At 43.9% G+C, this 27,696-nt stretch overlaps 3 protein-coding genes across 3 annotated transcripts; 1 reads left to right on the top strand and 2 right to left on the bottom strand.

Annotated features, from left to right (window-relative positions):
- The first annotated feature begins 4,511 nt into the window (after window positions 1-4,511).
- Window positions 4,512-6,544, top strand: HYI (hydroxypyruvate isomerase (putative)). Its single transcript, XM_044662525.1, has one exon. It carries the CDS (start codon window positions 5,326-5,328, stop codon window positions 6,346-6,348), a length of 1,023 nt encoding a protein of 340 aa, XP_044518460.1. The 5' UTR covers window positions 4,512-5,325; the 3' UTR covers window positions 6,349-6,544.
- Window positions 6,545-7,296: 752 nt separating this feature from the next.
- On the bottom strand, window positions 7,297-19,956 carry WDR73 (WD repeat domain 73). The gene is made up of 8 exons (XM_044662524.1): window positions 19,916-19,956; window positions 19,277-19,344; window positions 18,834-18,919; window positions 16,096-16,184; window positions 14,612-14,676; window positions 13,093-13,254; window positions 10,931-11,299; window positions 7,297-7,944 (listed from the first exon to the last, which is right to left on the bottom strand). Exons 1-8 carry the CDS (start codon window positions 19,954-19,956, stop codon window positions 7,712-7,714), a joined length of 1,113 nt encoding a protein of 370 aa, XP_044518459.1. The 3' UTR covers window positions 7,297-7,711.
- A 1,378-nt stretch (window positions 19,957-21,334) lies between these two features.
- On the bottom strand, window positions 21,335-27,510 carry NMB (neuromedin B). The gene is made up of 5 exons (XM_044662523.1): window positions 27,429-27,510; window positions 27,206-27,311; window positions 26,017-26,135; window positions 24,534-24,709; window positions 21,335-21,535 (listed from the first exon to the last, which is right to left on the bottom strand). Exons 1-5 carry the CDS (start codon window positions 27,481-27,483, stop codon window positions 21,500-21,502), a joined length of 492 nt encoding a protein of 163 aa, XP_044518458.1. The 5' UTR covers window positions 27,484-27,510; the 3' UTR covers window positions 21,335-21,499.
- Between the last annotated feature and the right edge of the window lie 186 nt (window positions 27,511-27,696).

Genomic DNA, 27,696 nt, shown 5'->3' with positions numbered 1-27,696 from the left:
CTGTGTATTGACTTATAGGTGGAAGAGAGGTAAGGGTAGGCAATGGGGGTCAAGTGACTTGCCCAGGGTCACACAGCTGGGAAGTGTCTGAGGCCGGATTTGAACGTAGGACCTCCTGTCTCTAGGCCTGGCTTTCAATCCACTGAGCTACCCAGCTGCCCCCTTCTCTTTGTTTTTTGTTTTATTAATGCTATTTGGTAATTAATAATGACCCCAGTGTATAAGAGTACTAATGTTGGTAGCTCTGATAAGCCCAAGAAAAGTCATGAAGTACCTAGGTATGTTCATGTAAGAAATGCTTATTAAATAATGGATTTCTCTATTATATACAATTTTCAATGTACACAAAGGTTCTTGGAACATATTGGTCAAGTAAAATGAGGTCCTACTGTTTTTGAAGGCTTGTTAGCTCACCTAGGCAACCTGGAATCAAGAAGACCTGAGAAATGTGGCCTCATGTACTTCCTAGCTGTATGACCTTGGGCAAATCATTTAATTGTGTTTGCCTCACTTTCCTCATCTATCAAATGAGCTGGAGAAGGAAATGGCAAACCACTCCACTATCTTTGCCAAGATAACTCCAAATGGGCTCATGAAAAGTCAGACACAACTGAACAACAAAAACCAGTTCACCCCCTAGTTTGTTTACAGGAAAAAGGTCCTACTTAACTTGGATACCAGTGCAAATAACTTGAATTTGAGTTAGTATTGGGTATACAGATTACAGAATTAAGGTTCCTGCTGCTTTCAGAGAAACTTAAAGGGATGACCTATTCTTAGGGATTCTGCACAGAAGCTAGAGTAAAGGTTTAGTAATCAAAAGTATGTCTATTGGCTGAAAGCCACATTGATTAATAGATAAGAAGGTGCCACCACAAGTGATTAATTTTTTAAAGTCCAACTGTTGTTTTTTCACGGTCCTTTAGATATTTGAACAGTTTGTTCTGTGTTCTCTTTTTTAAATTTTTATTTAGAATATTTTTCCATTGTTACACGATTCATCATTCTCCCCATCCTCCCCCCCCCCTCCCAAAGCTGGCAAACAGTTCCACTGGGTTATACATTTATCATTGTTCAAAACCTATTTCCATGTTATCCATATTTTCAGTAGAGCAATTCTTTAACATCAAAACCCTAATCACATCCCTATTGCACTATGTGATTGATCATATATTTTTCTAATGCATTCCTGGTTCCACAGTTCTTTCTCTGAATGTAGATAGCTTTCTTTCTCCTAAATTCCTCTGGATTGACCTGGGTCATTGCATTGCTACTGGTAGAAAAGTCCATTACATTCGATTATGCCATAATGTATCAGTCTCTGTGTATAATGTTCTCCTGGTTCTGCTTTCGCTCTGCATCAATTCCTGAAGGTCGTTCCAGTTCACATGGAATTCCTCCATTTCTTTATTCCTTTCAGCACTATAGTATTCCATCACATACCAACATATACCACAATTTATTCAGCTATTCTCCAATCGATGGATACCCCCCTCACTTTCCAATTTTTTGTCACCACAAAGAGCGAAGCTATGAATATTTTTATACAAGTTGAAGTCCAAGTGTTTATAGCACAGTGCCTGGAACATAATAAGCACTTCATAGATGTTTTATCTAAAGTTATTTGTACATATGTTCAACTCACAAAGCATGATTTGAAGTGCCACTTATAAGCACTGTTACAGAGCAGCTATTGCAGTCCAAATATATTAAGTACTTGATATGTGTGAGGCATTGTTCCAAAGCAAAGATGATATATTGTGGATGATATAAAATTGTATACTATGGTGGTAAAAGAAAACAAAGGTTCCAGCTTTTGAGAATATGGATTTATTAAGCAATTCAAGCCACTCAACAAACCAGGACCTGGACTCAGTTTTGGCACTGGAATCTGTATAAATGGGGGGACAAATTTTTTTATGAATAAATAAAATCAAACAATACCAATTAACCAGGATAAAAAATTAGGCAATCTGGTTCCTATTTAGAGGAAAAATTAGGGACTTTCCACATTGAGAGGAGAATGAATAGGTGCAATTCCCTGAATTAAAAAAATTCTCACTCCCTCCAGTGTATTCAATCAAAGTAACATATATAAACAATAACTGATTGACCAATATGGAGCCGGTTTTCAGATAAGACATGTGTTGCTTGAGATGTATAATTGTGAGAAAATTCATTCCATCAATCTTTGGATCTGAGTGGGCTTCTGGTTAACACACCTTGGGTCCTTAGAGAAGGGTCTTGGTTAAGCAGCAGGTAGAGGTAGTCCAGCTTCCCAGCCATACAGGCATTGTTTAAACAATGCAACAGTCATCTCACAATTCCTACAACTGAATAGTTTTTTCATAAGACAGAAATTGGACCAGACCCATAATTGAATAGAAAAGCAACTGAATTAGCCCCAGAATTGTCACAAAATGGAGTCAGTATGGTTTACTCAATTCTCACAATTAACTACTTGCTGTCCTGTCCCCTCAATTCCTTTGATTCGAAATCCAGACCTTCAGTGATCTTACAATCTACCTGGGGCCATCTTCACAGGAGTCTAGGCCCAAGTATGCAGAATATACTGCCTTCCATGTGTACAGTTTGCATGTATATGTGTCAAAACTATGGTGTCAATAATTGTCTCTATAGGAGCCAAGAGCAAGGTGAACTCATCAGTGGTTGGGACAGCCAAAGAAGGCTTTGCAGAAAAAGTAGTTTTCAAATTAGTGATGGTGCTATTCATTTAAACTTTAACTGGGGAAGTGAATTTTTTTTTTTTAACCCTTACATTCCATCTTTGAACCAATATTACGTATTGGTTCCAAGGCAAGAGTGGTAAGGGCTAGGCAATGGAGGTTAAGTGACTTGCCCAAGGACACACTAGAAAGTGTTTGAGGCCATATTTGAACCAAGGATCTATCTGTAGGCCTGATTCTCAATCTACTGAGCTACCCAGCTGAGTCCCCCCTGGAATTTTAATGACAGGTAATAGCCTAAGGAAGTTTAGACAGGCTATCCACTGACAAGTATGTAGTAGATGTCAGGAACTAACAAGCACTGGAGATAGAAACATAAAAATTACAAGCCTTGCCTTCAAGGAGCTTACATTCTACTGAAGGGAAACATCAGTACAGAGGCAATGATTTTAGAAGGTAGTACCAGAGCAGAGCCTTGAAGCAAGCAGAGGATTCCAAGAGGTGAGTATGGGATGCATTCCAGGTTTGGAGCACAGCCTGGACAAAGGCATACAAGTGGAGGGTCAGCGGGTGGAGTTTGTCATGGTTTTTCTTTTTCTTCTTTTTTAACATAAAAAAATAATTAAGGGCACAGCTAGGTGGCTCAGTGGATTGAGGGGCAGGCCTAGGAATAGGAGGTCCTGGATTCAACTTCAACCTCCATCACTTCCTAGCTGTTTGATCCTGGGCAAATCACTTAAAAAACCCCATTGCCCAACCCTCACAATTCATCTGTCTTGGAACCAATACATTGTATTGATTCTAAGACGGAAGGTAAGAATTTAATAATTATACCTTAAAATTCATTCAAAGTTCTCTTCTTCCCTTTGGCCCCACCTTCATCCATTAAGAAGGCAAACCCATTACACATGTGAAATCATGCCAGATTTATTTTCATATTAGCTATTTTTTTTTAAAGGCAAGAATACTAAAGTGAACAAATTTTTATTTTAAAAGGCTAAGAGGGAAAGGATTTTCCTGGCTGGGCCTGTACTTTGGGATCGTCATTACTTAGGCCACCGCGAGAGGGAGAAGAAAGGAAGACCAGGGCGAAGCTAGGTGACCGAGGCACAGGGGTTTGCGCTGTCCGAGAGGGGAAGAGGGGCCGTGAGAGGGGGTAGTTGTGGAACTAGAAATAAAATTCAGCAGAAACTTCAACCCCGCCCAGAGATTAGGTCCAAAACCGGCCGCAAAGACCCACTAATTCCACTAACTCTGAAATTCTCTTTCTGCCATCACGAAGGGATCACACGGGGAAGGCGGGACTTCCTTAGCCAACTGTAACAGCTTCCGGGGAGGTTACTTGCCCAGCCAATCCGGGATTGCTCTCCGCAGTTGTCTTCCCGCTACCCCTGTCAACCCCCTCACAACTCTAAGCTATAGGGCGGCGCTTGAGAAATGAGACCTCGGAGGAGAATATCGCGTTATCTGGGTCGTTAGGAAAAGTCAGTGAGACTAATTAGGAGACTTGCAGGAGTCTTGAAATAATATTCTAGGAAACAGGTGATATAGGTCTTAAATAGAATGATGTTTGTGTGTTGAGAAAAGGGCACTGATAGAAGAGGTTATAAAAGTGAAAATGACAAGGTTTGGCAATGGAATAGATATGTGAGGTGACTTTAATGATACCATGCTTGCCAATCTGGATAACTGGAAAAATGATTATATTCCTGATATAAAGGTTAGAAAGGGATGGATTTGAACTGAACAGTAATGAGTGCTAATATGAACATACAGAGTTCAAGATGAGAGCATCCAGCTTGAAATGGGCAGTAAGCAACCACACAGGTATGACCGATCACTCAAGTAGCTCCCTTTTTACTTCTAGAATCAAACCTAAACTCTTCTGCTTAGCATTTAAAGTTCTTCACAACCTGCCTCCAACTCACTGCTCCAACCTACTTATACATTACTCCTCTTCACATACTTTTTGATACAGTCAAGCTGTGGCTTCTAGACATTCCTCAAATACAATTTTCCATATCTCCTTTCCATGCTTTTACCTATTCCTTATGCTCTTTCTTATACCTGGAATGCACTCCCTTGTCACCACAATGCTCAGTTCAAATGCCACCTTTTGGTTGAGACCTTTGCTGATTCTCCCCACTTCCTAAGCACTTCCCTCTATTATCTTCTATTTATTTATATATAACGATTTTCTGTAGACTTGTAGATATACTTATTTTCTCCCATAGACGAGAGGGCAGGGACTTTTCTGTTTTTTGCCTTTGTGTTTCCAGAACCTAGCAGGGGTACCTGGCAACACACAAGAATGTACCACATATAGTAGGTGTTCAATACATTCTTATGGAATAATGGATGTGCTTTTGCAAACCTTAAAATGGTCTCTAGATTTGATCTGGCCCAAATGACTGCTTCTAAAAAAAAAAAAAAGGCAGGTTCAAATTCCAAACCTCTCCTGTGTTCCCAGATCTGTTCATAACTTCTAACTGCAAACTGAGTAAGTTTCAAATTCCTGATTTCCTTGGGCGACCCTGGACAAGTCATTTCATCTCTCTACCTCATTTCCTCATCGGTTTAAAAAAGAATCAGAGGGGAGGGACCAGATCCCCCAAAGTTTCCTTCCATCCCTAAATCTATGAACCTCTGGTTTTTCCAAGCACCAGCTCCTCCTTCTCCTCCTCCCCCGCGCTGGGCTGCAGAGCAGGGCAAAGGCCGGCCTAGGTTGGGGTCCAGCGTGCGCGAGGCAGGGCGGAAGAGGCGGAGCGGAGCCCGAGAAGCCGCGGACCTTGGCCAGAGGGTTGGGGTGCTGCGGTACCCCAGCACAGCCATGGCTCCGCTGCGCTTCGCGGCCAACCTATCGTGGCTGTTCTCGGAGCAGGGCCCGGCGCTGAGCGCGCGCCTCGAGGCCGCAGCCCGGGCAGGTTTCAGGGCAGCCGAGGTGGCTTGGCCGTACACGGAGCCCGCGGCGCCACTGGCGGCGGCGGTGCGGGCTGCGGGGCTACAGCTGGTGCTGCTCAATACGCCGCCGGGGTCCGCCGACCTTGGGGAGCTGGGGCTGGGTGCCGTGCCCGGGCGCCAGGACGCATTCCGCGAGGGGCTAGAGCTGGCCGTCGCGTATGCGCGGGAGCTCGGCTGCCCCCAGGTGCATCTGATGGCCGGCCGCGTCCCGCTGGGCGCTGAACGCGCCGCCGTGGCCAAGGACATGGAAGCTGTGTTCGTGGAGAACCTGCGGCACGCCGCCGACGTGCTGGCCCGCGAGAACCTCGTGGGGCTGCTGGAGCCCATCAACACCCGCCTCACGGATCCACGCTACTTCCTAGACACGCCTGAGCAGGCGGCGGCCATCTTGCGCAGAGTGGACCGGCCCAACCTGAGGCTGCAGCTGGATGTATTCCACTGGCAGATCATGGGTGGGAACCTGACCGCCAACATCCGCACCTTCCTGCCCCTGGTCGGACACGTGCAGGTGGCCCAGGTCCCCGATCGAGGCGAGCCGGACAGCCCCGGGGAGATTAACTTCTCCTACTTGTTCCAGCTTTTGGAGGAGCTGGGCTATGCAGGCTACGTGGGCTGCGAGTACCGGCCCCGAGGGGACACCCATGAAGGCCTCGGCTGGCTGCGGGCCTATTGGGAGAGCCGGGGACTGGCCCCTGTCTAGAGCCTTTGCACTTGGCCCAATTTATCAATAACCCTCCCATTCCCCCAACCCCACCTCGCACCTAAGAATATCACCCCACAAAACTTCGGTGTTGTCCCATCTGATAAAGGGCTACCGTCTCTAACGCTTGTTAATCTTTATATCCTCCTGCCTGGTCCTACGTGTGGCTTAATAAATGCTTACTGTTTGACTCATTCGAGGTGGTTTTTATGAAGCCTCATTGTAATCCCAGGACCTTAGAAACAGAATTTTAGGGCTGGAGGGATCTTAACACCCATAATCAGAGATCAAATCTCTACCTTTTTTTTTTTTTAAAGGAGAAAACAAAGAGAAATAACTCAAGAAGTCACAGTGAGTGGGAGGGCAGGAATAGAATTTGGGGCTCCTGGGCCCAAGGGCAGTGATTTACATGTGCAAATGGTATTATGATTTACAAAACTTTGTGGAAAGAAAAGTACTTTTTCTCCTAACTGGGACAGTGTATTTGGGGCCTCTAGTTTCCTAGCAATAGTCTGCTCATTTCTCTTTTTAATTTTTAAATTTATTTAGCAATTACATGTAACAAATTTCCATGTAAGTTTTCCAAAATTATATGAACCAAATTATCTCCTTCCCTCCCCCCTCCCAGAGTTGGTGAGCAATCTGATCTGAGTTATACATGTATTATCACACAAAACATGTCTCCATATCCTTTATTTTTGTAAGCCCATAACCCCAAACTTATAAAACTCAAACTCTCAAATAAAAATAAAAATCCAAATAAACTAAAATGAAAAATCATATTCTTTCACCTGCATTTCTACTCCAACAGTTCTTTCTCTGGGGGTGATAGCAATCTTTGTCATAAGTCCCTCAGAACTGTTCTGGATCATTGTATTACTGTTAATAGCAAAGTCTATCCCATATGATGGTTCCACAATATTGCAGTTACTTATACAATGTTCTCCAGGTTCTGCTCATTTCATTCCACATCAGTTCACATAGGTCTTTCCAAGTCTTTTCTGAGATTATCCTGTTCATCATCCTTTATAGCACAACAGTGTTCCTTCACTGTCATATGCCACAACTGTTCAGGCATTCCCCAATTGAGGGACATCTCTTTAATTTCCAATTCTTTGTCACCACAAAAAGAGCTGCTATAAATCTTCCACCAGTTTCAAGGAAAATTTCCCTCATAGCTGCCAAACAGGAGGCTGACAACCTAACAGTGAACCTTTGGATGGACAGTTGTTTAGAGTCTGAGACTAGAGCTAGCAGAGACTGAAGCCACGTGCAGAGATGAGGTTTACAAGTCTTCCGTTTCAAATCTCTACACCATTAACAAGGGAATGTTTGGGCCTCTGCCTCCCTCTGAGTAGAGTCATCAGGAGTTGCAAGGATCCATCCAATCCCACACATGCAAAGAAGCATCCGATGCTGCAGACAACAATGTCCTGGGTTTGCTGGGGTGCCAGGAATGTGTGGTGACTAGTGGAAGTGGGTCCTCCTTGGTCCCATCCATGAAAAGATGTCCTTTGTGGATAAAGAGTGGTTCTATGTGGCTCCCATTTCTTTCCCAGGATGTCTTATCGTAGATTTGGACAGTCCCATCAAAACCTGATGAACACAGAAAAGGTTCAATAAACAGACCAGGTAAAACAACATTAAGTTTTCCCCCCAATATTCTATACCAGTGATGGGCAAACTTTTTAAAGAGGAGGCCAAAGGAAAGGAAATGCTCATCTTTCAGTCTGTTTCTAAGGCAACTCTTTCTAGTTTCATTGTACTGTATCCTATTCATTGTATTCGTCAGATTAGGAATAATGTAGCCAGCTGGATAGAACATTTCAGGGGGCCGCATCTGGCCGGGCTCTAGTTTGCACATCAATGATCTATATTATACTATAAAGCTGGTCATGGGATAATGAATTTAAAAATTAAAGATTTCTGATTTATAGCTAAGTGGATTGAGAGTCAGGCCTAGATCCTGGCTTCAAATCTGACCTCAGATACTTCCTGACTGTGTGACTCTAGGCAAGTCACTTAACCCCAACTGCCTCACCCTTAGGCTCTTCTGCCTTGGAACCAATACTTAGTATCAATTCTAAGACAGAAAATAAGGGTTAAAAAAAAATCTAAATATTTCCTAAAGAACATGTAAATATCTTCCTAAATCAAGGTAGTCAGTAACTCCATCAAGTGCATAAAAACTGCCTGAAAACTCTTTCACCTTTTAAGTGTGGATTTGGGGTAAATCAAGGATAACTAAGCACTCATCTTGGAAGGGGTCTGGAAGCTGCTGACTCTGAGAGAATTCCGTTTGGGAGGAGCCAGCAGCAAGAGGAGTTAGAGAAGAATTCTGAAGGTCCTCAACTGTCACTTCTCTCCTGACCAGATGAGGAGCTGGGGGCTTGGTTCTTTGGTTGGGAGGTTTGGATGGTGGGGTGGATCCTGAGTGAATTGGGTTCCTCTGTACTTTTATGTGTGACTACTGGGAGATCACAAATACCAACAAAGAAGACATTGAACAGCTATTCTCCAATTTGGCTGGAGAGGCTGAACTCCTGGGGGGGGGGGGAGCAGCTTTGAATGAGGGGGAGTCCTTTCCCTGATCCTGCCTGAACCCATTAATCCTGTTACTTCCTTATGATATTAGGGTTAGAAATATTTGATAGGAGACTGTAGGGGGGAGAGAGAGTGAGCTACTGTGACCAAGCCACAGTAGAAATCTAGAGCTGTTCTCTTGGGGAGAAGACTTAGCTGATAGTGAAGTTCAACCTTTCCCTCCTTCCTTGATTCCCACCTATACCATTACCCTTGTACCCTTGAAATTAAGTTATCCTTTAATAAACCCCTGTAGTTTAAAGTCTGGAGCAGTTACACTGAGGGGGAGGTGACTGATCTGGTGGCTGAGGGGAAGACCATTAACTTGACTCCATCTTGAGGGGTAAAACTACTTGTACTTGGGAATTGGGGGAGGCTTGTCTCAACAGGGCTGGCTCTGGGGGTGAGATCCCAACACCTCCCTTCAACATCCTCATTATAGCTTTGCCAGTTTGGGAAGCTAATTGAGTTTATTCCCATATAGGTCTTTCCTGGGGTGGGCGGGAGTGATTAGCTGATCTGCCCCATTGAAAGCTAACAAGTGGGGAGTCTAGATACTCACCCCTCTACCATCCATACTCGCCCCCATACAACCTGGCATCCCAACCAAAGGCCATGGCTGGAAAGGACATGTCATCTAATGCAATCTCCTTTCCTTACACAGGAGAGGATTAAGGCTCAAACATGCTCACTGACTTGTCTGAAATCATCCAGTAAGAAAACTGACAAGTAGAAATATAGAAGAAAAACATTTCCTTGATCACAAGGTTCAATGGGGACATGACTGGGGATGTAGACTCTAAATGATCACCCTATGGCAAATATTAATAGGGAAATAGGTCTTGGTCAATGACACATGTAAAACCCAGTGGAATTGTTCATTGGCTATGGGAGGGGAGAGGGAAAGAACAGGAATCATGGAACGGAAAAATATTCTAAATTATCTAATTAAATAAATGAATTGAAAAAAAGAAAAAAAAAAGAAAAAAGTGGCAAAAACCAGGCCTCTCAACTCTTTGTCTTGGGCCTTCTGCTACATTGAACTGCCTCTTATGACTAAATTAAGGACAAGAAGAAAGCAGTGAAAACTATGATGATTGTTGAATAAATCCTCAGGGAATGTCTTCAGGGTTTCAATGCTTTTAAGCCTGGGTTATGACTGGGTTATTTCAAACTGAAAAAGCCATCTCCCACATCTATGACTCAGACTATTAAGTATAATGTAGAAAATGATGAGCTAGGAGTCAAGATATCTGTTAGTTCCTAACTCTTCTCTAGCAGTGTGCTTAAGAAAATGAAGGATCCATGTGAAAAAACAAACAAACCCTGGCGTGTAAAAAGAAAAGACTTGAACCTGTTTCCCAGAGATTAGAACAATCCCCAAAGCCCAGTCATATAAAGGACATCCCAAACATCTTGGTGCAATTTTTAGCTAGTAAATCTTTTTTTTTTTTAAACCTTATTTTCTGTCTTAGAATTAATACTATGTATTTGTTCTAGGGCAGAAGAGTGGTAAGGGCTAGATAATGAGGGTTAAGTGACTTGCCCAGGGTCATACAGGGAGGAAATGTCTAAGGCTAGATTTGAACCCAGGACCTTCCATCTCTAGGCCTGGCTCAAAATCCACTGAGCCACCCAGATGTCCCCTAAATCTTAAAGAGCTTAAGATCACAGCATGACTTTTGGAAGACTCTGGACATGTAGCATGTACATACATATATATACATGTACACACACAGTGCCAGGTCATACCCAGCACCTCATAGACCTTAGATCATTGATCACAGGGATCACAGAGCTGAGGACAATCCTTCTGCCTCTTCCATGTACTTCAGTTCATTTGCAGATTCTCTATTTTTTTTTTTAGTGGTTGGTTGCTTGGTGAGCTAATTGGAGAGTTCTGGGTAGTTTGAACACCCAAACTGTATGTGAAATCAGAAGCTTAAGGAATCATCTGGAAAGGAAAGATAAGAAAAATGGGCAGTCTCAGTGGCAGTACCTGAAATGGCTAAGCAGCCTTCTAGAGAAGGAGCCCAGGTAACCCTCAGCAACTCCCAGTTTGGGCTGGGCACAGACACTGGGCACTGCACTGTGGTCACTGGATGGTCAAGATCCCGCAGGTCTCTGAGCTGAAGCTGCCCACTGGAGGACAGACTGGCAATGGTGGGGCCTGGCCCCTTCTCACTGCTTCGGACTTCAGCACACCACTGCTCCCTGCCAGGCCCAGAGTTGGGGACAGCCTTCTTGCAGTCACCCGGCTTCTGGCGGATGTCCACAAGCCCCAGTCGTCCTGAAGCACAGCAGAAGATGAATGTATCTGCATCTAATACCTGCAGACTGCTTATCTCTTCTTCATGGTCACTCACCCCTGGAAGGCCAAAATAAGATTTTGGTATCAAATGAACAAGAAAGTAAACTCCCTGGATGTGTTGTAGAGTGGCAGCAAGTCAGACACCTATCTCAATTGTGACACTCAAAAGCTGAGAGAATTAAAAAGATTGTCCCCTTTAGTGCCCTATAAAACACAGACCTGGCATCTAAGAGGAGAAAGGGCATCGGAGGGGCATCTAGGTGGCACAGTGGACAGAGTACCAGGCCTGCAGTCAAGAGACTTGGATTCAAATCTGGCCACAGAAAATTCCTAGTTGTGTCACGCTGGGGAAATCATTTAACCCCAATTGTCTGGTCCTTACTGTTCTTCTGCAATAGAATCAGGGTTTAAAAAAAGAAAAAAGAGTTTCTCTGTGCCAGCCTCTCATAAAAAGGACAGCCAGGCAGCAGGCACACACATTGGCAAAGATGGATCAAAAAGTCTATGGGAGGGGAAGGGTAGAAGGAAAGTAGCTAGACCATAGATTTAAAAATGAAAAAGAATTTGGAAGATTATTCATCCAAATAGCTAATTTTATAGACTAGGAAACAAAGGCCCAGGGAGTTTTAGTGACTTGCACAAAGTCATACAGATATATAACAGAGCCAGGATTCAAATCCAGTTTCTCTGAGTCCAAATTCAGAATTCTATCCTCAGGACTGCCCCATATTTCATTCTGGGCACAGATGAATGACATCGATTTCATGAAGTACTCTGATGTCGAGATGCCACAGAAAGACAGAGACTAAAACATTAAACAAGGGGGTGGTTGCTTTTGTGGGAGACTGACAGAGGAGGGGAGTATTGCAGGAGGCCATCAAAGTTCATGACGTTTGCACAGCCCCGCATGAGCTCTGACAAACCAGAAGCAGGTGTCAGAAGGATGGATATTTCTCACTCATTTCCCCTTTTCTCACTAGCATTCACTTTTTACTGAAACTATTGCAATCAGTATTCTTATTCAGCCCCAGGGAAACACAGAAAAACAATACAGGTTCATGGCAAGAACAACCAAAGTCATAGACTATATACACTATCCCAAAATAAACCCCTAAACAAACCCCCATAATACAGAAACTTCCCCTAGAAGTCACTTCACAACAAACCAGCATACAGTGAGTTAATGTTAAAGATTTTAAATCTCTAACTCAGATTCCCATACACAGGTGTCTGCAAGAACCGGCCAGAACAGTCTCCAAGCTTCCCCCCCCCTCCCAGATCCGATTTGGTACAGTAATTTAATATAAAAAAACAATGAGGGGGCAGCTGGGTAGCTCAGTGGATTGAGAGCCAGGCCTAGAGACAGGAGGTCCTAGGTTCAAATCTGGCCTCAGACACTTCCCAGCTGTGTGACCCTGGGCAAGTCACTTGACCCCCATTGCCTACCCTTATCAATCTTCCACCTATAAGTCAATACACAGAAGTTAAGGGTTTAAAATTAAAAAAAAAAAAAAAAAAGAACAATGAATGAAATATGAAGAAATTGTCTCCCGTGAAAAGGCCTGTAAGTTCTCACCACTGTAGCCCAAGACATACGTCAAACACACCTAACACATTGTCTCCAAAGATAAGATGTATGGTGGGAATGGGATTCATGCCAACATTGATGTAATCTTGAGAAAAATGATATAAAAAATAAAATCAGCAGATGGCACTTCAGATCAGCCACTGCAAACCTAATGGGTCTCTGGTTCTTCTCACTCCATTTTCGCTCAATTGTCCCGCCCCCAAGGAGAACTGGACTGCTGGTAACCCCCCTTCTGCCCTCCAGCAGAGTATCATTTCAGTACCTGACATGTTGAAGGTCTTCTGGCACTCCAGGTCGGTAATGTGCAGACCACTGGCCCTAGCCCCATGGAGGACTTTGGGGACCTTAGAGAATAGGACTGCAATCTTAGGCCAGAGGCTTTCTGCCTCATGTAAAGCAATGGTAATCACAGCTTTAATCATGTCTGGAGGGAAAAAAAAATCAACAAAAATTACTACACTGGAACACTTCCACATTTAACATGCTAAAGAAAAAAAAGGACTGAATTTTTAACATGATTAGTTGAGGCAAAAATAAAGTGTAAGGAAGGTCTTGACAGTAATGATAAACATTGGATGGATTGCCAGGGAAGAGCATACCATCTCCTTCTCCAGAGATCTATATATGTTAGAACCTCTGTATGGGTACCCTAAAGAGTAAGCTCTATCCATCTGAGCTGGATTCTGTAGCAATCTTTCTGGAGGCTGAGCAACCTTCTCTTTCCCAGTGATTGGGAGCTCTGGCCAGTGGCTCACAGTTTCAGCAAATACACTAAGGACAAGGTAGGTATATACTTATTTGTTGATCTGAATTGAATTATAACAGCTAGAATGACAGGCCCAGAAACTGATGGCAGGGAGGAAGACTGAACAGTATCCAGATCATTAATAAGAGAAATGCAAATTAAAGCAACTCTGAAGTTTCACTTCAGATCATCAAATTATTAAGATGAGAAATATGGAAATCATCTATGTTGGGAAGCCAGGTGGTATGGTATGGTAAAAAGAACAATAGCTTTGTAATTCAAAAAACAAAAAACACAAGAAACAAAAACCTAGTTTCAACCTTGACTCTACCACTTCCTTGTATGCTTGGCCAAATCATCCTCTCTGAGCTTCAGTTACCTTCTCTATTAAGTGGAAATAATAATACCTGTACTACCTATTCCATAGGCATGTTATAAGATGCTTTGTAAAATCAAGCTGGGCCCTTATTTTCTTTCTTTCTTCCTTTTTTAAAAAACCCTTACCCAGGACTAAAGATAGGAAGACCTAGGTTCAAATCTGACCCCAGGCACTTCCTAGCTGTGTGACCCTACTCCAGTCACTTAACCCCAATTATGGCGTGGAGCTAGCAACCCCACCCTGTAAAAACTACATCTGCTAAAGAAACTGCAACCTAAAGTAGGGGCAGCTGGGCTAGCTCAGTGGATTGAGAGCCAGGCCTAGAGACGAAAGGTCCTAGGTTCAAATCAGGGCTCAGACACTTCCCAGCTGGGTGACCCTGAGCGACCCATTGCCTACTGGTTGTGGCCCTATGCTCCTAGAATGGAGTCCCAGGATAAAAAACAAACAAACAAACAAACAAAAAAACCTGGTCTTCTGTCTTGAAGGTACAAGTTTAAAAAACCCAACCAAAAAAAAAACCTTACCTTCCATTATAGAATGAATACTATGTATTGGTTCCAAGGCAGAAGAGCAGTAAGGGCCAGGCAAGGCAAGGGTGAAGTGACTTGAGTGGGCCCATGATCTTATTTGAAATAATCTCCTTAAATCACTCACCACTATCTTCTGCAACCTGCCACACTTGTAGGGAACTGCTGTGTGGGCCACTGGTTACCAGCAACCTATGGAAAGCAAATAGAGATATTAGGCCAGGTTCTACAGCCTGGCCTGTTCATCCTATGTGATTTCTTGACCCATGTAATTCAAGTTGCTCCAAATACACTCCTTAAGAGTCTCAAAACATTAGGCATTGTTGTTCAGTCATTTCAGTCATGTTCCTTCTTCATGATGCCATTTGGGGTTTATTGACCAAGATACTGGAGTAGTTTGCCATTACCTTCTCCTGCTCATTTGACAGATGAGGAAACTGAGGCAAAGAGGTTAAGTGACTGAAGCCCAGGGTCACACGGCTAGTGTCTAAAGCCAGATTTGATGTCAAGTCTTCCTGACTCCTGACCTGGCATTCTATCCATTGTTCCCCCTGGTTGCCTTGAAACATGAGACATTAGAGATCCTTTAATCCAATTCCTTTTTGTAGAGGTAAAGAGCCTTTAGTACAGAATTAAAGTGCCCTGCCTAAGGTCCAAGAGTCAGTTAGGGACAGTGTCAGGGCTAGAAGCATAATCTCCGATCCACTGTTTTTTCCATTCTACTTGACTTCTCCAGAAAAGCAAAAATTCACACCGACAACAAAAAAACACACAAGTGGAATTTGAACATGACCAAGCCATCCCCTTAATCTACAAAATGAGCTAGTCAGAAAAACCCTGCTATAAAGGTTTTCTCAGTCCTCATCTCCCAGTAGCCTGCCTTGGCTCTCTTTTCTGCTACTTGGGTACATCTTTGTTCCAAGTCTTTCATTCCCTTCAGTCCTGCCTTTGTACTCTAAGGGTGCTGTTAGATCTGTGCAAAAAGGAAAATGGGTATGTGTGTGTATATGTCTGGGGCTGACTGGATGAAGGAGGGAGGATCACCTTTTTTGGTTTATTTTCTTTTTACCAAGGGTTCTAGTTTTACCAATAGTCCTAGTTTTCTGTTGTTTTTATTGGGGCATGGAGAAAGGAATAGCAGAAGCATAGAGGGGATGTACACATAAACAACTCATTTTTTCAAGCTATACTCTGACAAGAATTAAGCTTTGACACTCTTCCTAGCTGGGAAAGTCACTTAACCCCCACTGCCTAGTCCTTTACCTTTCTTCTGCCTTCGAGCCAATACTTATTGATTCTAAGATGGAAGGTAGTAAGAAGGAAGGATTTAAAAAAACAAAAGCAAGAATTAAGCTGTCACTTCTGCCCCTTCCCTTCTGGAATAGAGGTAGGAAATTATGGGTGCTTATGGGTGTTATATATGCTGTCAAAGGTACCAGTTGGTTTTGCTTGTTGTTCTTTGTTTCAAGGGATAGAGTCATATCTAGAAATAACCAATATAAAAACAAAATATATATATTATGCATAACATATATCATACGTATATAGTCTATATAATAAAAAATATAAAAACAAAACATTTTTAGGAAAAGTCAACTGTCTGATTCATACCTGGTCTCTGGCACATGCTTCAGGTTGTAGACAGGCTTGTCTGAAAATCCCCCATGTTTCACTCTGAAATCTCTTTCTGGGCATAAGCTCTAAAATCCAAATAAAAAGTCAATCAATTATACCCTGGTCTTTTCTTTGGATGCTTTTTAACAGATGAGTTCCCAATGACCTCAACTGGTCCATACAAACAAGAAATTGTCTAGCTGGGAAGAGATTGCTGCTACTTTTATGACCTGCCCTTTCCCCAAGATGTCTGACCAGAGACTCTTTAGTATCAGAGTGGAATGCTCAACAAAAGTTAGAAGTAGGGCAGGTTATGTTTCAAAAGGAGAACATCAATACGACAGATAAATGTATCCAGAGTAAAGGGATGGGGAGACTGGGGGCAAGGTCGGATTTTTGTTAGGCCTCTGTTAGGCCAGGAGGAATATTACCCAGCTCAGGATCTCAAAAGACAAAAAGAGCTAAGAGAGTTGCCTTGGGGATAATAAATAGCTAACTAGTATGAACTTTCTCCATGGTTTCAAGAATACTGTAATTTGTACTGTCGGTCTCTCACATCAGGAGAGTTCTTTGTTTCAAAACCAGCTAAATCATTTCCCCAACCCCTTCTGCTTTAGTATGAACCCTATAATTCCAAATCCTCTTGATAGCCACAAAGGATTAGTAAGCTACTTGTCGTTATCACAGAAAAGTGGTACATATAGGCAAGCTAACATGATCAGTTCTACCTATTCCATATCAGCCTAAGAGCTTACAACCCAACCTAGGCTGAAACGTTTAGGGACAATATATAAGGCAATCTTTACTTGGGAATCAATCGACCAATAAGCATTTTTTAAGCTTTTAATATGTGCCAGGCACTGTGCTTAATAGTGGGAATACAAAGAAACTGAAAAATAGAGTTTCTGACCTCAAGGAACTGAATTCTAATGCAGGACCCAACATGGAAACAACTATGTATATATAAGAGATATCTATCTATTGACATAGATATACACATATATGCACTCATGAGAGAGAGAGGGGGAGAGAGAGAAAGAGCGAGGGGGAGAGAGAGAAATGAGGGGGAAACACAGATAATCTCAGAGGACACATTAATACTGTGTACATGAATGGAGAGGAGCAAAGGAGAATAAGAGAACTCTCTTGTAGAAGATGGGGTTTGAGCTGAGTCTTGAAGGAAGCCAGAAGTTAGAAATAGGGAGGAAGAACATTCCAGGCATGAGGGATAGCCAGTGAAAAGGTACAGAAGCAATGTCAGTGTCAATGGATCACAGAATACATGGAGGGGAGTAAAATGAAAAATAATCATGTGTAGTTGCTGCTACCTCTATCAGTTGTCTAGAATTAGAATTGCTTTCACTATTATTGGAAAGGCAAAATATATATACATTAGTACTATATTTCCCAAAGTTGGAGGAAAAGCAACTGGTAAAATGGATAAAAAGATATTAATATCCCACTATCCCCACAAGATGGGACCTTCCAAGATGAGAAAATATAGGAGATATATGAGAGGAAGAAAATCTGAGTCTATAGGTACAGCTCAAAAGGATTTCAGTATTAGGCCTAGATTGTGATGATGGATGGATGTCATGGACAAGACAGATGGAATTTAGGAACAAATATCCCCCCAGAATTTCATATACTTTTTTTTAACCCTTGCCTTCTATCTTAGAATCAATATCATGTATTGATTCTAAGGCAGATCAGTAAGAGCGAGGCAATGAGGGTTAAGTGATGTAGCCAGGCTTACACAGTTAAGTGCCTGAGGCCCAATTTGAACCCAGGACTCCCTATCTCTGGGCCTGGCTCTCATCCACTGAACCATCCAAGTGCCCCCTCATATACTCTATTTTTTCTTTTCCATATTATTCATTTTTGTAATAGAGTAATTTTTAAAAACAAAACCCTGAATCCTATACCCATACAGGTGATAAATCACATGCTTTCTTCTGGAGTTCTACTCCCACAGTTCTTTCTCTAGATGTGGATAGCATGCTTTCTCATAAGTCCCTCAGCATTGTCCTGGATCACTGCATTGCTTTTAATAGCAAAGTTAATCACATTTGATCGTCTCACAATGTTTCAGTTACTGTGTACAATGTTCTCCTGGTCCTGCTCATTTCATTCCATATCAGTTCTTGGAGGTCTTTCCAGTTCATATAAAAATCAAGCAGTTCATCATTCCTTATAGTACAACAGTATTTCATCACCATCATAAACCACAATTTGTTCCACCATTCCCTACCCCTCATATACTCTTAATGACCATTGCTGTTCACTTCTATCTTCATTACCTGATTTAACCTTTGCCTCAGACCTTGAACTCCAACTTTCACCCTAGAGCCCTTGGTTCCTCAGTAGAGTTCTTTATAACTAGGCAGGACCCAACTCTGGTTCTCCAATATCTTCATATTTTTGCCCCTCCTCTCCCTCTTCTACTTCTAGCTCTTATAAGGACTTCCAATCAATTACCCTATTGCTCCATTCATCATCCTTTCAACTTCCCAGACTAAAATGCTCTTCTAAATTACATGTTGTCTTCTCCTATTAGAATATAAGGTACTTAAGGGCAGAGACGCATACTGCTTTTTATATTTGTATCCTCAGTATTTAGCAGAGTGCTTGGTAAAGTATTTAATAAAGACTTTTTTATTCCTTTACGCCCTAAAGGTTGCCCTTTACTTCTACGATCATTTTGGAGGTGAAGGGTTCCTTGAGTTCTAATATACCTGGTTTTCAACACAGAGTTTGGGAGGTAAAAGAAGATGTAGCACTTCATTTCTTTTCTGACTTTCACAGCCAGCAACATAGACTCCTATAAGAAGCAAAAAATGTCAGCAAACAGATAGATGGCTTCTAAATCAAAGCTATATCTAAAAAGGCTTGCCCTCCACAATCTGAAATTCTGAGTAAGGGCAGTCACTGAGTCATAGTATTATCTAGCATGACATACAATAGCCAGGGATAGGAATCATAATGTATCATAATATCATAAAATCATTTTTAAAAAATTATAAAATCACACTAGAATCATAAAAGCAGTGGCATGAAATTGCTTCCAGGACACAACAATGGTTAGGAAACCTGACTGGCAACAAGCACCTACTGGTTCCTTTCCTAAGGTCCTTAAGGGGAACTTGTGCCCTTGGTGGGCAAGGAGGAGCACGATCACCTTGGTTATCAGTCCACTCCAGGACTCTGGTGGGACCTGGCAGCTCAAACGCATGGAGATCCTGGTACCTAAAAGACAACAAACGTTCATCACGATGCTCTGCAAAGCATTCTGGGTGCATTCAGAAGACCCGCCTTTATTCAAGCTCCAGTTCTGCCCCTTCCTTTTGTGCCCACAGACAAGTCCCTTCAACTGAGTCTGATTTCCTCCTGGGCTTAGCCCAAAGGAAGCATTTAGAAAGCGCATTATAAACAAGAACTACTGCTTCTGTGGTTGCTATTCGCTTTAAGCGCTTTCACTGCCGTTAACCTAGCGTTTGCAAAGCGCTTTTCTCCTCTGGGCACAATGCGGATCTTTTTTTTACGCTCATAGTACAAATGGGGAAGCTGAGGCTCTGGGAAGTGAGCCGGGCGAGAAGTAACTGGCCCCACGCGGCGGATCCTGGACCGAAGGCCGGAGCGAGGTCTTAGGCCCAGGCTGTCTGGCCTCTCTGCCCACGTGGAAGGAAGGAGCGCGGGGGCGGGAGAGCGGCCAGAGTCCGCTTGGACCCACCAGACTTCCCTTAGAGCCTCTTGGCCGGCCCGGAGGCTGCGGTCGTGCCCTCCCTCCCCGATCCGCCCGCTTCCCCAGCCGGTTTACAAGCGGAGCGAGTCCACGAGCCAATCTGCAGCCTCATCCATGCTCTTCGCAGAGTCCGGGAAACTTCCTGTAGGTACACTCGGAGGCGGGCCCCCGGCGTGACGCAAGCACATGGGCGTGGCCTCGCCAGCTGACTGTAACCCGAAGCTGCCAAGGGGTGTGGCCTCCACCTGGGCCTGCCCCTGGAGAAATCGAATGAGTTGAGAAAGGGGGCGGGGCCCACACTAGACTGGGAAAACCCCAGGATTTAGAATTGGGAAGGATGTTAGAGGTCTCCTCGTGGTCCAACCCATTTTATAAACTATCCGTTTTGAGAAGGTCACAAAATCAGTAGGTTGGCAGAGCCATTGGCACTCCGATTCTACATTCAAGACTGGATCTGTTTGCCTTTATTCTAAGATTCATAAAATCTTGGAATGTTAAAACTGATAGCGACTTGAGAGATCACCTGGTCCAACCCTCTTATTTTGTAGATGGGGAAACTAAGGCTGAGGGGAATGTATACCTAGTGAGGGAAAATGATTTGCCCACAATCACACAAGTAGGGGCAGAGTTAGGATGAAAACATTCACTGACTCCTTTTGGGTTGTCCCTTCTTTGAGCTGTATCCAACTTTTCTTGATTGTGCAGGCCAACTGTCCATGAGGTTTTCTTGGCAAAGGTACTATAGAGGTTTGCTATTTCCTTCCCTAATTTTATGCTGGTGGTGAGTTCCAGGGGAACAGAAAGGCTGAAACCTCCCATTCCCTGCCCAAGGGGCATCCTTTCTACTATATGGTACTACAATTATTTTTTTAGAATATTTTTCCATGGTTACATAATTCATGATTTTTCCCATCCCTCTTCTCTCTCCCCTCCCGGAGCTGACAAGCAATTCCACTGGGATATACATGTATCATTAAAACCTATTTTCATGTTTTTCACTATACTACAATTCTGACTGTTGAAGGGAGAGTATGCAGGCCTGTAAGGACCTGCAAGGGCAGGATAGAGCATGCTCTGCCACATCAGAACTTAAAGTGCCTGGAGCACAGTACATTGCTTATTGGCCAACTGATTTCATCCTTCATCAGGAGGACCACCATGGCTGTCCTGGAGCCTATAGAGCACAGGAAAGCAGCATTCTTCTTCAGGGAATATCCTACCTGGGGAGAGTTAAAGTTTCCCAGCAAGCCATAGCTGGGAGAGTGAAGAAGTGAGAGGCACAGGAGCCAGGGTGTCCTAAAAAGCTCTGGCCTCATTTGGAGCCAGCCTTTTCTTATCTCACATACTTTCTCCCTTACCCTGTGGGTAAGATTCCCACAAGAATGGCTAGAAGGAGAGGTCCACACATCCTGTGCAAAGAACAAGGTTTTATTCACAGCCTCAATAAGGATGCAGAAAAAAAAAATATACAGAGGGTATCTTGAAGAACAGCATTAACAGTGAGTGATCTCAATCAAAGATTACAGACATGATGTAGCAACAGCAAGGGGGCTGGAATTCCTCTTCTCGACTGCAGGAGTTGCCCCTGGTGGACAAGGTGTGAAATCCATATAGTTGCATGGTTTGTGCAGTCTGAGCCATACCTGCCTGGTGACCTGATTATTTCTCCAGCTGCTGAAGAAGCATCCATAGGTCCTGGGAAAAGGGAAAAATAAAATCAGGAATGGTCCCTTGGAGCATTCTGCCAGACCCAAGTATCAGTCAGGGGACAGGGATGAGCAAGTTTTCCCTTTAGGGGAAAACTGTCTCTCAGAGTAAAGAGGCTAGGGCATGAAGGATAGTAATATCATCTTGCATATCCAAACTAATTTGAGCCTCACTTTCTTTTCTTTTTTAAAATTTATTTAATTAATTTAGAATATTTTTCCATGGTTACATGATTCGCATTCTTTCCCTCCCCCTCCCATAGCTAACAAGCAATTTAACTGGGTTTTACATGTAGCATTCATTGATCAAGACCTATTTCCATATTATTGATATTTGCAATAGAATGATCATTTAGATTTTACTTCCCCAATCATATCCCCATCGAACCATGTAATCAAGTGAGCCTCACTTCCGAAAACTACACACACACTTCCTTCATTTGTTCGTTCGTTCCTTCCCTCCTTCCTTCGTTCCTTCTTTCCTTCATTCCTTTCTTCCTTTTCCCTTCTTTCCTCCTTCTTTCCTGCCTTTCTCCTTCTTTCCTTCCTAATCTTTCTTCCATTTTTCTTCCTTCCTCCTTTCCAGTGATTCTGTACCAGACTACTATGGATTTATGGTATGCTTAGTCTCAGGTTATCATGCCTTTCTGCTTTATGGCCACCGACATAGCTCTGGCCTAGATCCTGGGATCCTTTTGTATGACCACAAAAGCTAGACAATTAGCTTCCTGTTCTTCAACAGAATATAAACCCTCTGAGGGTGGGAACTGTACTGTCTTTGAATCCCCAGCTTCTCGACACAGTGCCTTGTACATAGTAGGTGTTGGTAAACTATTGCTGAATTGCACTGGGGAGAAACGACTTAGGGGTGATTTGCCTGGCCAAAGGGTGATGTCAGTTCTCCTCACCCAGTATCCCAGACACAAAATTTCATGGAGCATGGGGCCAGGATGGGCATTGCTGCTATAATGGGGATATGCTAACCCTTGCTACTAGATAGGTTCAGGTGACATGGAATGAGAAGTTTATGTAAAATCACCTAAACATCCTGAGCCTCAGTTTTCTCATCTATAAAAAGGATTGACATAGATGGTCCCAACTGTCCTTTCTAACTGTAGCAGCCTATGGTTTGATGATCTCTGGAAGGTAGAGACTGTGTCTAATTCACCCTTATATTCCTCACAGTGCCCAGACAGTACCTTTCATGTCCCCTCAATAATTAATTGTAGATTTGAAAGGAAATTGAATGTGCTCCAAGGAACGTAGGCTATTTGAGGGGAAAGGCTGGCTAGTTTTATCATTGTCTCTTCAGCAGATGCTTAATAAAAATGCTTGTTGAATTGAGGTTTTAAATGACTTGCATTAATGAATAGAAAAAGTATAGTGAATACTCCAAACAAGCATTGATATTTATTTTGAGGATTATTCTGATTATTTTTGGTTCCAGAGGAAGAAGCGAATGTAATCTTCCCAATTATACCTTATGTACACTAATATTAAAATTGGTTTCATGTTCCTAGCTGTGTGACCCTGGGCAAGTCACTTAACTCCAATTGCCTAGCCCTTTCCACTCTTCTGCCTTAATACTTGATATCAATTCTAAGACAGAGGGTAAAGGTTTTTTAATCAGCTGTGTGCTACAGGCTTAATAGATGGTGGCATTCGGTATAACCTTCAGCTGTCACAGTAGGTAACAGTTTCTCTGAAATGACAGATACAAATTAAGTAAGGCAAAATGATGTAATAGGAAGATCACTGGATTCACAATCAGAAGACCTGAGTCACTCTCTCAGCTCTAAAATGAGGATATCAGTACTTGGACTACCTACCTCATAGTATTATCCTCAGGCTCAAAAAACAACAATTCAATGTATATGTCGTTGTCATTCAGTAGTTTTAGCTGTGTCTGACTCTTCTTAGCTCCACTTGGAACTTTCTCGGCAAAGACAACTGGAGTGGTTTGCCATTTCCTTCTCTGGCCCATTTGACAGATGAGGAAACTGAGGCAAGCAAGGTTAAGTGACTTGCCCAGGGTCATACAGCTACTAAGTGTCAAAAGCTGGATTTGAACTCAGGTCTTCCCGGCCTGGTGGTCTATTCATTTTACCAACTTGCTACCTCCTCATCTATATTTAGGGTATCCTAAAAGTCTTGATAATTAATCCTTAATTTCTAGACTTAGACCTAAAAGGAGTACTTGTTCCACCACAGGGTCATTAAGATGAGAGGTGGGAGGTGGGTAGGAAATGAGCATTTATTAAACACCTACTATGTGTGAAGCATTTTTATACATTTTATCTCATTTGAGCTTCACAACAACCCTGAGAAGTAAATGCTCTAATTATCCCCATTTTCAGCTAAAGAAACTGAGGCAGAGGTTATGGTCACACAGAGCAAGTAAGTAAACTCGATTAAACTCAGGACTTCCTGACTCCACACCCAGGGCTCTAACCATCGTGCCACCTCACTGCCTCTAAATTAAAAAAAAATTGTTGCGAATCCTGCTGCAATGGTCAAGTGTTGCAGAAATAGGAGCTTTTGTCAAATAGTAGAGGCAATTGGTTTGGTTTGGGATAGGAAGGCTAAGCCTGGCAGAGCCTCCAGAGGGAGAAATACTCCGTTCCTATCTCCCAGGGCTTTGGCACTGATGCCGGTCTTTCATGTCTTTTTGCCCTACCTTCTCCGCCGCAGCATCCCTAGGAGAGGGCCCAGCTAGCTCACCATGAGAGTGCAGTAAAGAGTCAAGGATTCTCCTTTGGGTGAGCGGAGATTAACGGAAGCATAGGATGGGGAAGGGGTGACTGCGCTTACAGCTCCAACGCCATCTCAGCAAAGCCTCGGGCTCTGAGAGTGGGCTTAATCAGGAGCTGGGGTGAATGAGACTCTACAGCAGGGAGCGCCTTCATCCCTCCTTCCCTGCTCCTGGCAGGGCACTCAGGAATTCGTGTCTCCCCAAAAGAGCCACCCTCCTCCCTGGCTGTGATCACCTGGGTGCTCACTGCAGGGTCCTCTTGGCTCATGCCCAAGGATTTCTTCAGCCAGAGGACCCTAACCAAGTCATGACTCAGCCGGTCCCTCATTTCCTCCAGAGTGGCATGGGTGGCCGTCCCAGAGGATGACGAGAAGGCCAGTGGCTCCACACTCTTCTTGCCCATGAAGTGGCCTAGAAATGAGATGTAGAGACCATGGGGAGGTCAAGAGATACCAGGGAGCAAGTTAGAAAAAGGGACCGTGAGGGGATGACACGAGCCACAGTGTCTGGGCATCAGAAGACCTCGGTTCCTCTTTCTGCTGCATAACCTCAATGTCGCCTCAACGAACCCTTAGAACTTCTCTCTTATCTATAAAATGGACTCATTGAGATACAAGACCTCTTAGAGCTCTTAAACTCTATAATTTTCTCACATTCCTCCGCCTCTTACACACACACACACACACACACACACACACACACACACACACACACACCCCTCTCCTTATACCCACATCCTTCCCACCTCAGCTTTTCAGCACCCAGGATACGAATAACCAAAGGCTCATAGAATGTAAAACTGGAAATAGCTTTAGACCCCCTTATTTTACAGAAAACAGCTGAGGTCTGGAGAGTTTCAGAGATTGACCTCAGGTCCTGCAGCCAAGCTTTTGAAACTCTGGACCTCAGCAGCAGTTCCCCACTAGATACACAGGATCCCCAAAGAAACCTTAGGCGATTTGTCCTGCCCTCCACCTCCTCCCAGTGTAGAGGGGACCCTGGATCTCTCCCTGAACCTGCACCTCTTAGGTCTATCTTTGGGCATGCAGGTACCTCTGGCCATTAAAGCTTCCTGGGAGCAAGGAGAGGTAGAGGACCCACCTATCATTTCTTGTCTGCCTAATCAGGGACTGAGGAGTGGAGAAACTCATGACTGGGATGCCAGAGGATGGGAAAGGGATAGGCAGACGGGACTAAGCATTGTGGACCTCGGGTCCTAGATTCTTCACCTCTAAAATGGAGTGACCCTGATGCTAGAGTGGGAGTCACAGGCCGGCTGGCAAGTCACTGATGCTCTCTGAGCCTGTTTCTTCATCTGTAAAATGAGATCGGGCCGGATGACCCTGAAGGTTCCTTCCAGTCCTGAATCTCTGATCCCATGATCCTTTTCACAGGGACATCATGAGGATCAGAGGGAAGAACGGATCCAGAGGCATTTCTACAACTTGGATGGGTGAGCCAGAATGTTCACTGAGGTGGTAAAAGTGGGTAGAAGGATGAGAGGACAAGAATGGGTGCTGTAAGAACAGAGAGCAGAAGGCGAGATGGAGGGACCCGGGAGGAAGACTAATAAAGGGAGGAAGGGAGAGAGGGACGAGTAAAGCTCTCCAATGAGAAGAAGATGGGTCCATGGGAGGAGGAAGACAAGGTGCACAGAGACTTCACCCCACCTACAAAAGGGATCCCCCCAAGCATTTCCTCAAACCCAAAGGGTGTACCTGTGGCCCAGAGGTTGCCTCTGGGGTGGATTTTGATCTTGGCTGCTTTATTCCGATGTTCAGCAAAGTCCAGACTGAGTGTGGAGGTGCTGGAGAGGAAAGCCAGGAACACCAGGCAACTGAGGAGCCGAGGGTGCAGAGGTCGGCGGGTCAGCTCAGACTGGCTCATGCTTGGCTCGGACCCAGATCCCACCATCTACCACTTGTAGGACTTGTCCCTCCTCAGGGGCTTCTCCCGCTCCCTCTCCTGCTCTGGGATTTCTTTCCAGCTCCCCTCCCCGCTTCCCTCAGCTCCCTTTAAGTCCCCTGGCCCTGGGGGTGGAGTCTTCCCTATGAATAATGCACAGATCTCTATCTACACTCTCACTGCCTCTGCAGTTCTTCTAGGCATCTGTGTTAACCTGTCCCTGACTAAGCAGCTCTATGGGAGAGAAAGCTGTGAGATGCAAAACAAGGGAGGCTTCCCAAGTCCAGAAGCCCTGGGTTCAAATCCACTTTCTCAGAGGCCAGCTGGGAGACCTAGGACAAGTTGTGTCGCTACTCTGTGATTTCTTTTCTTTAGTTGTGAGGAGAATCAATAGCATTTGGGGTTCTCAATCTGGGTCTGTGTGTGTACTGATGGATTCTCTGATCATCCAATCACAGGGTGCTGAAAAATGGGTGGAAGGGAGCGAGGCTCTAAGGAGAGAGATGTGCCTAGGAGTGTGTATGTGGAAAGCACAACCTCTCAGAGCTCAAAGGATCTTGGGATTTCCTTATACGTTCTCGTATATTGGGTAACTGGGCTTCGATATAATTACTTCCCCTCTGAATCTGGAGTCATTTATTTTGTGTATTTAAAAACATGATTCTGAGAAGGGAAAACCACAGGCTTCATCAGCCTGCTAGAGGGGTCCATGCCGCCAGGCTCTTACACTAGACCGTCCTTAAGGTCCCTTCTACGACTGCAATGCTGTGGCTCCCCAGGAAGGCCACTGCCCCGGAGGCTGCCAGGAAAGCACACGGTCCCCAGAGCCAGGAGTGATCCTCTTTGCTCCAGGAATCTCAGGCTCCTTCACACGGTGCCCGGTCTGCCTAGAAGGCATTCATAAGTGCTCCGATAGATTGCTGCCCAGACGTAAAACGCTGGCTCCCTCTCCTTCCCCAATCTCTAGGCCATTTCCTGAGACAGACAAGCTCATTCACTCACCAAATACTTTTGAATTTCCTGGATACTGCTAAGGGGTCAAAGAATTTTCGATCTAGATGGGGAGGCGCACATGTCCAATAATGATAATCCAAGGCGGATAGGGTATCTGCCGCAAGAAAAAGGAAAAAAGAACAGCCTATCAGACTGCTAGGTAATGTAGTGAATAGAGTGCTGGTCTTGAAATCAGGAGGACCCAAGTTCAAATGCAGCCTCAGATACTTACTAGTTGTGTCATTCCGGAGCAAGTCGCTGAGCCCTGTTTGCCTCAGTTTCTTCATCTGTAAAATGAGCTGGAGAAGTAAATGGCAAAGTAAACTCCAGTATTGTTGCCAAGAAAAAAAAAACCCCAATGAGGTCACAAAGAGTCAGACATGACTAATCAATGAGAGAGAGAGAGAGGAGAGAGAGAGAAGAAGGAAGGAAGCAAGGAAGGAAGGAAGGGAGGGAGGAAGGGAAGGAGGAGAGAGAGAGAGAGAGAGAGAGAGAGAGAG

This window comes from Gracilinanus agilis, chromosome 2 (genome assembly GCF_016433145.1).
Source record: "Gracilinanus agilis isolate LMUSP501 chromosome 2, AgileGrace, whole genome shotgun sequence".
Taxonomy (NCBI): Eukaryota; Metazoa; Chordata; class Mammalia; order Didelphimorphia; family Didelphidae; genus Gracilinanus; species Gracilinanus agilis.
Note: the sequence above shows the minus strand (reverse complement) of the source record. Positions and strands in the feature narration are given on the sequence as shown.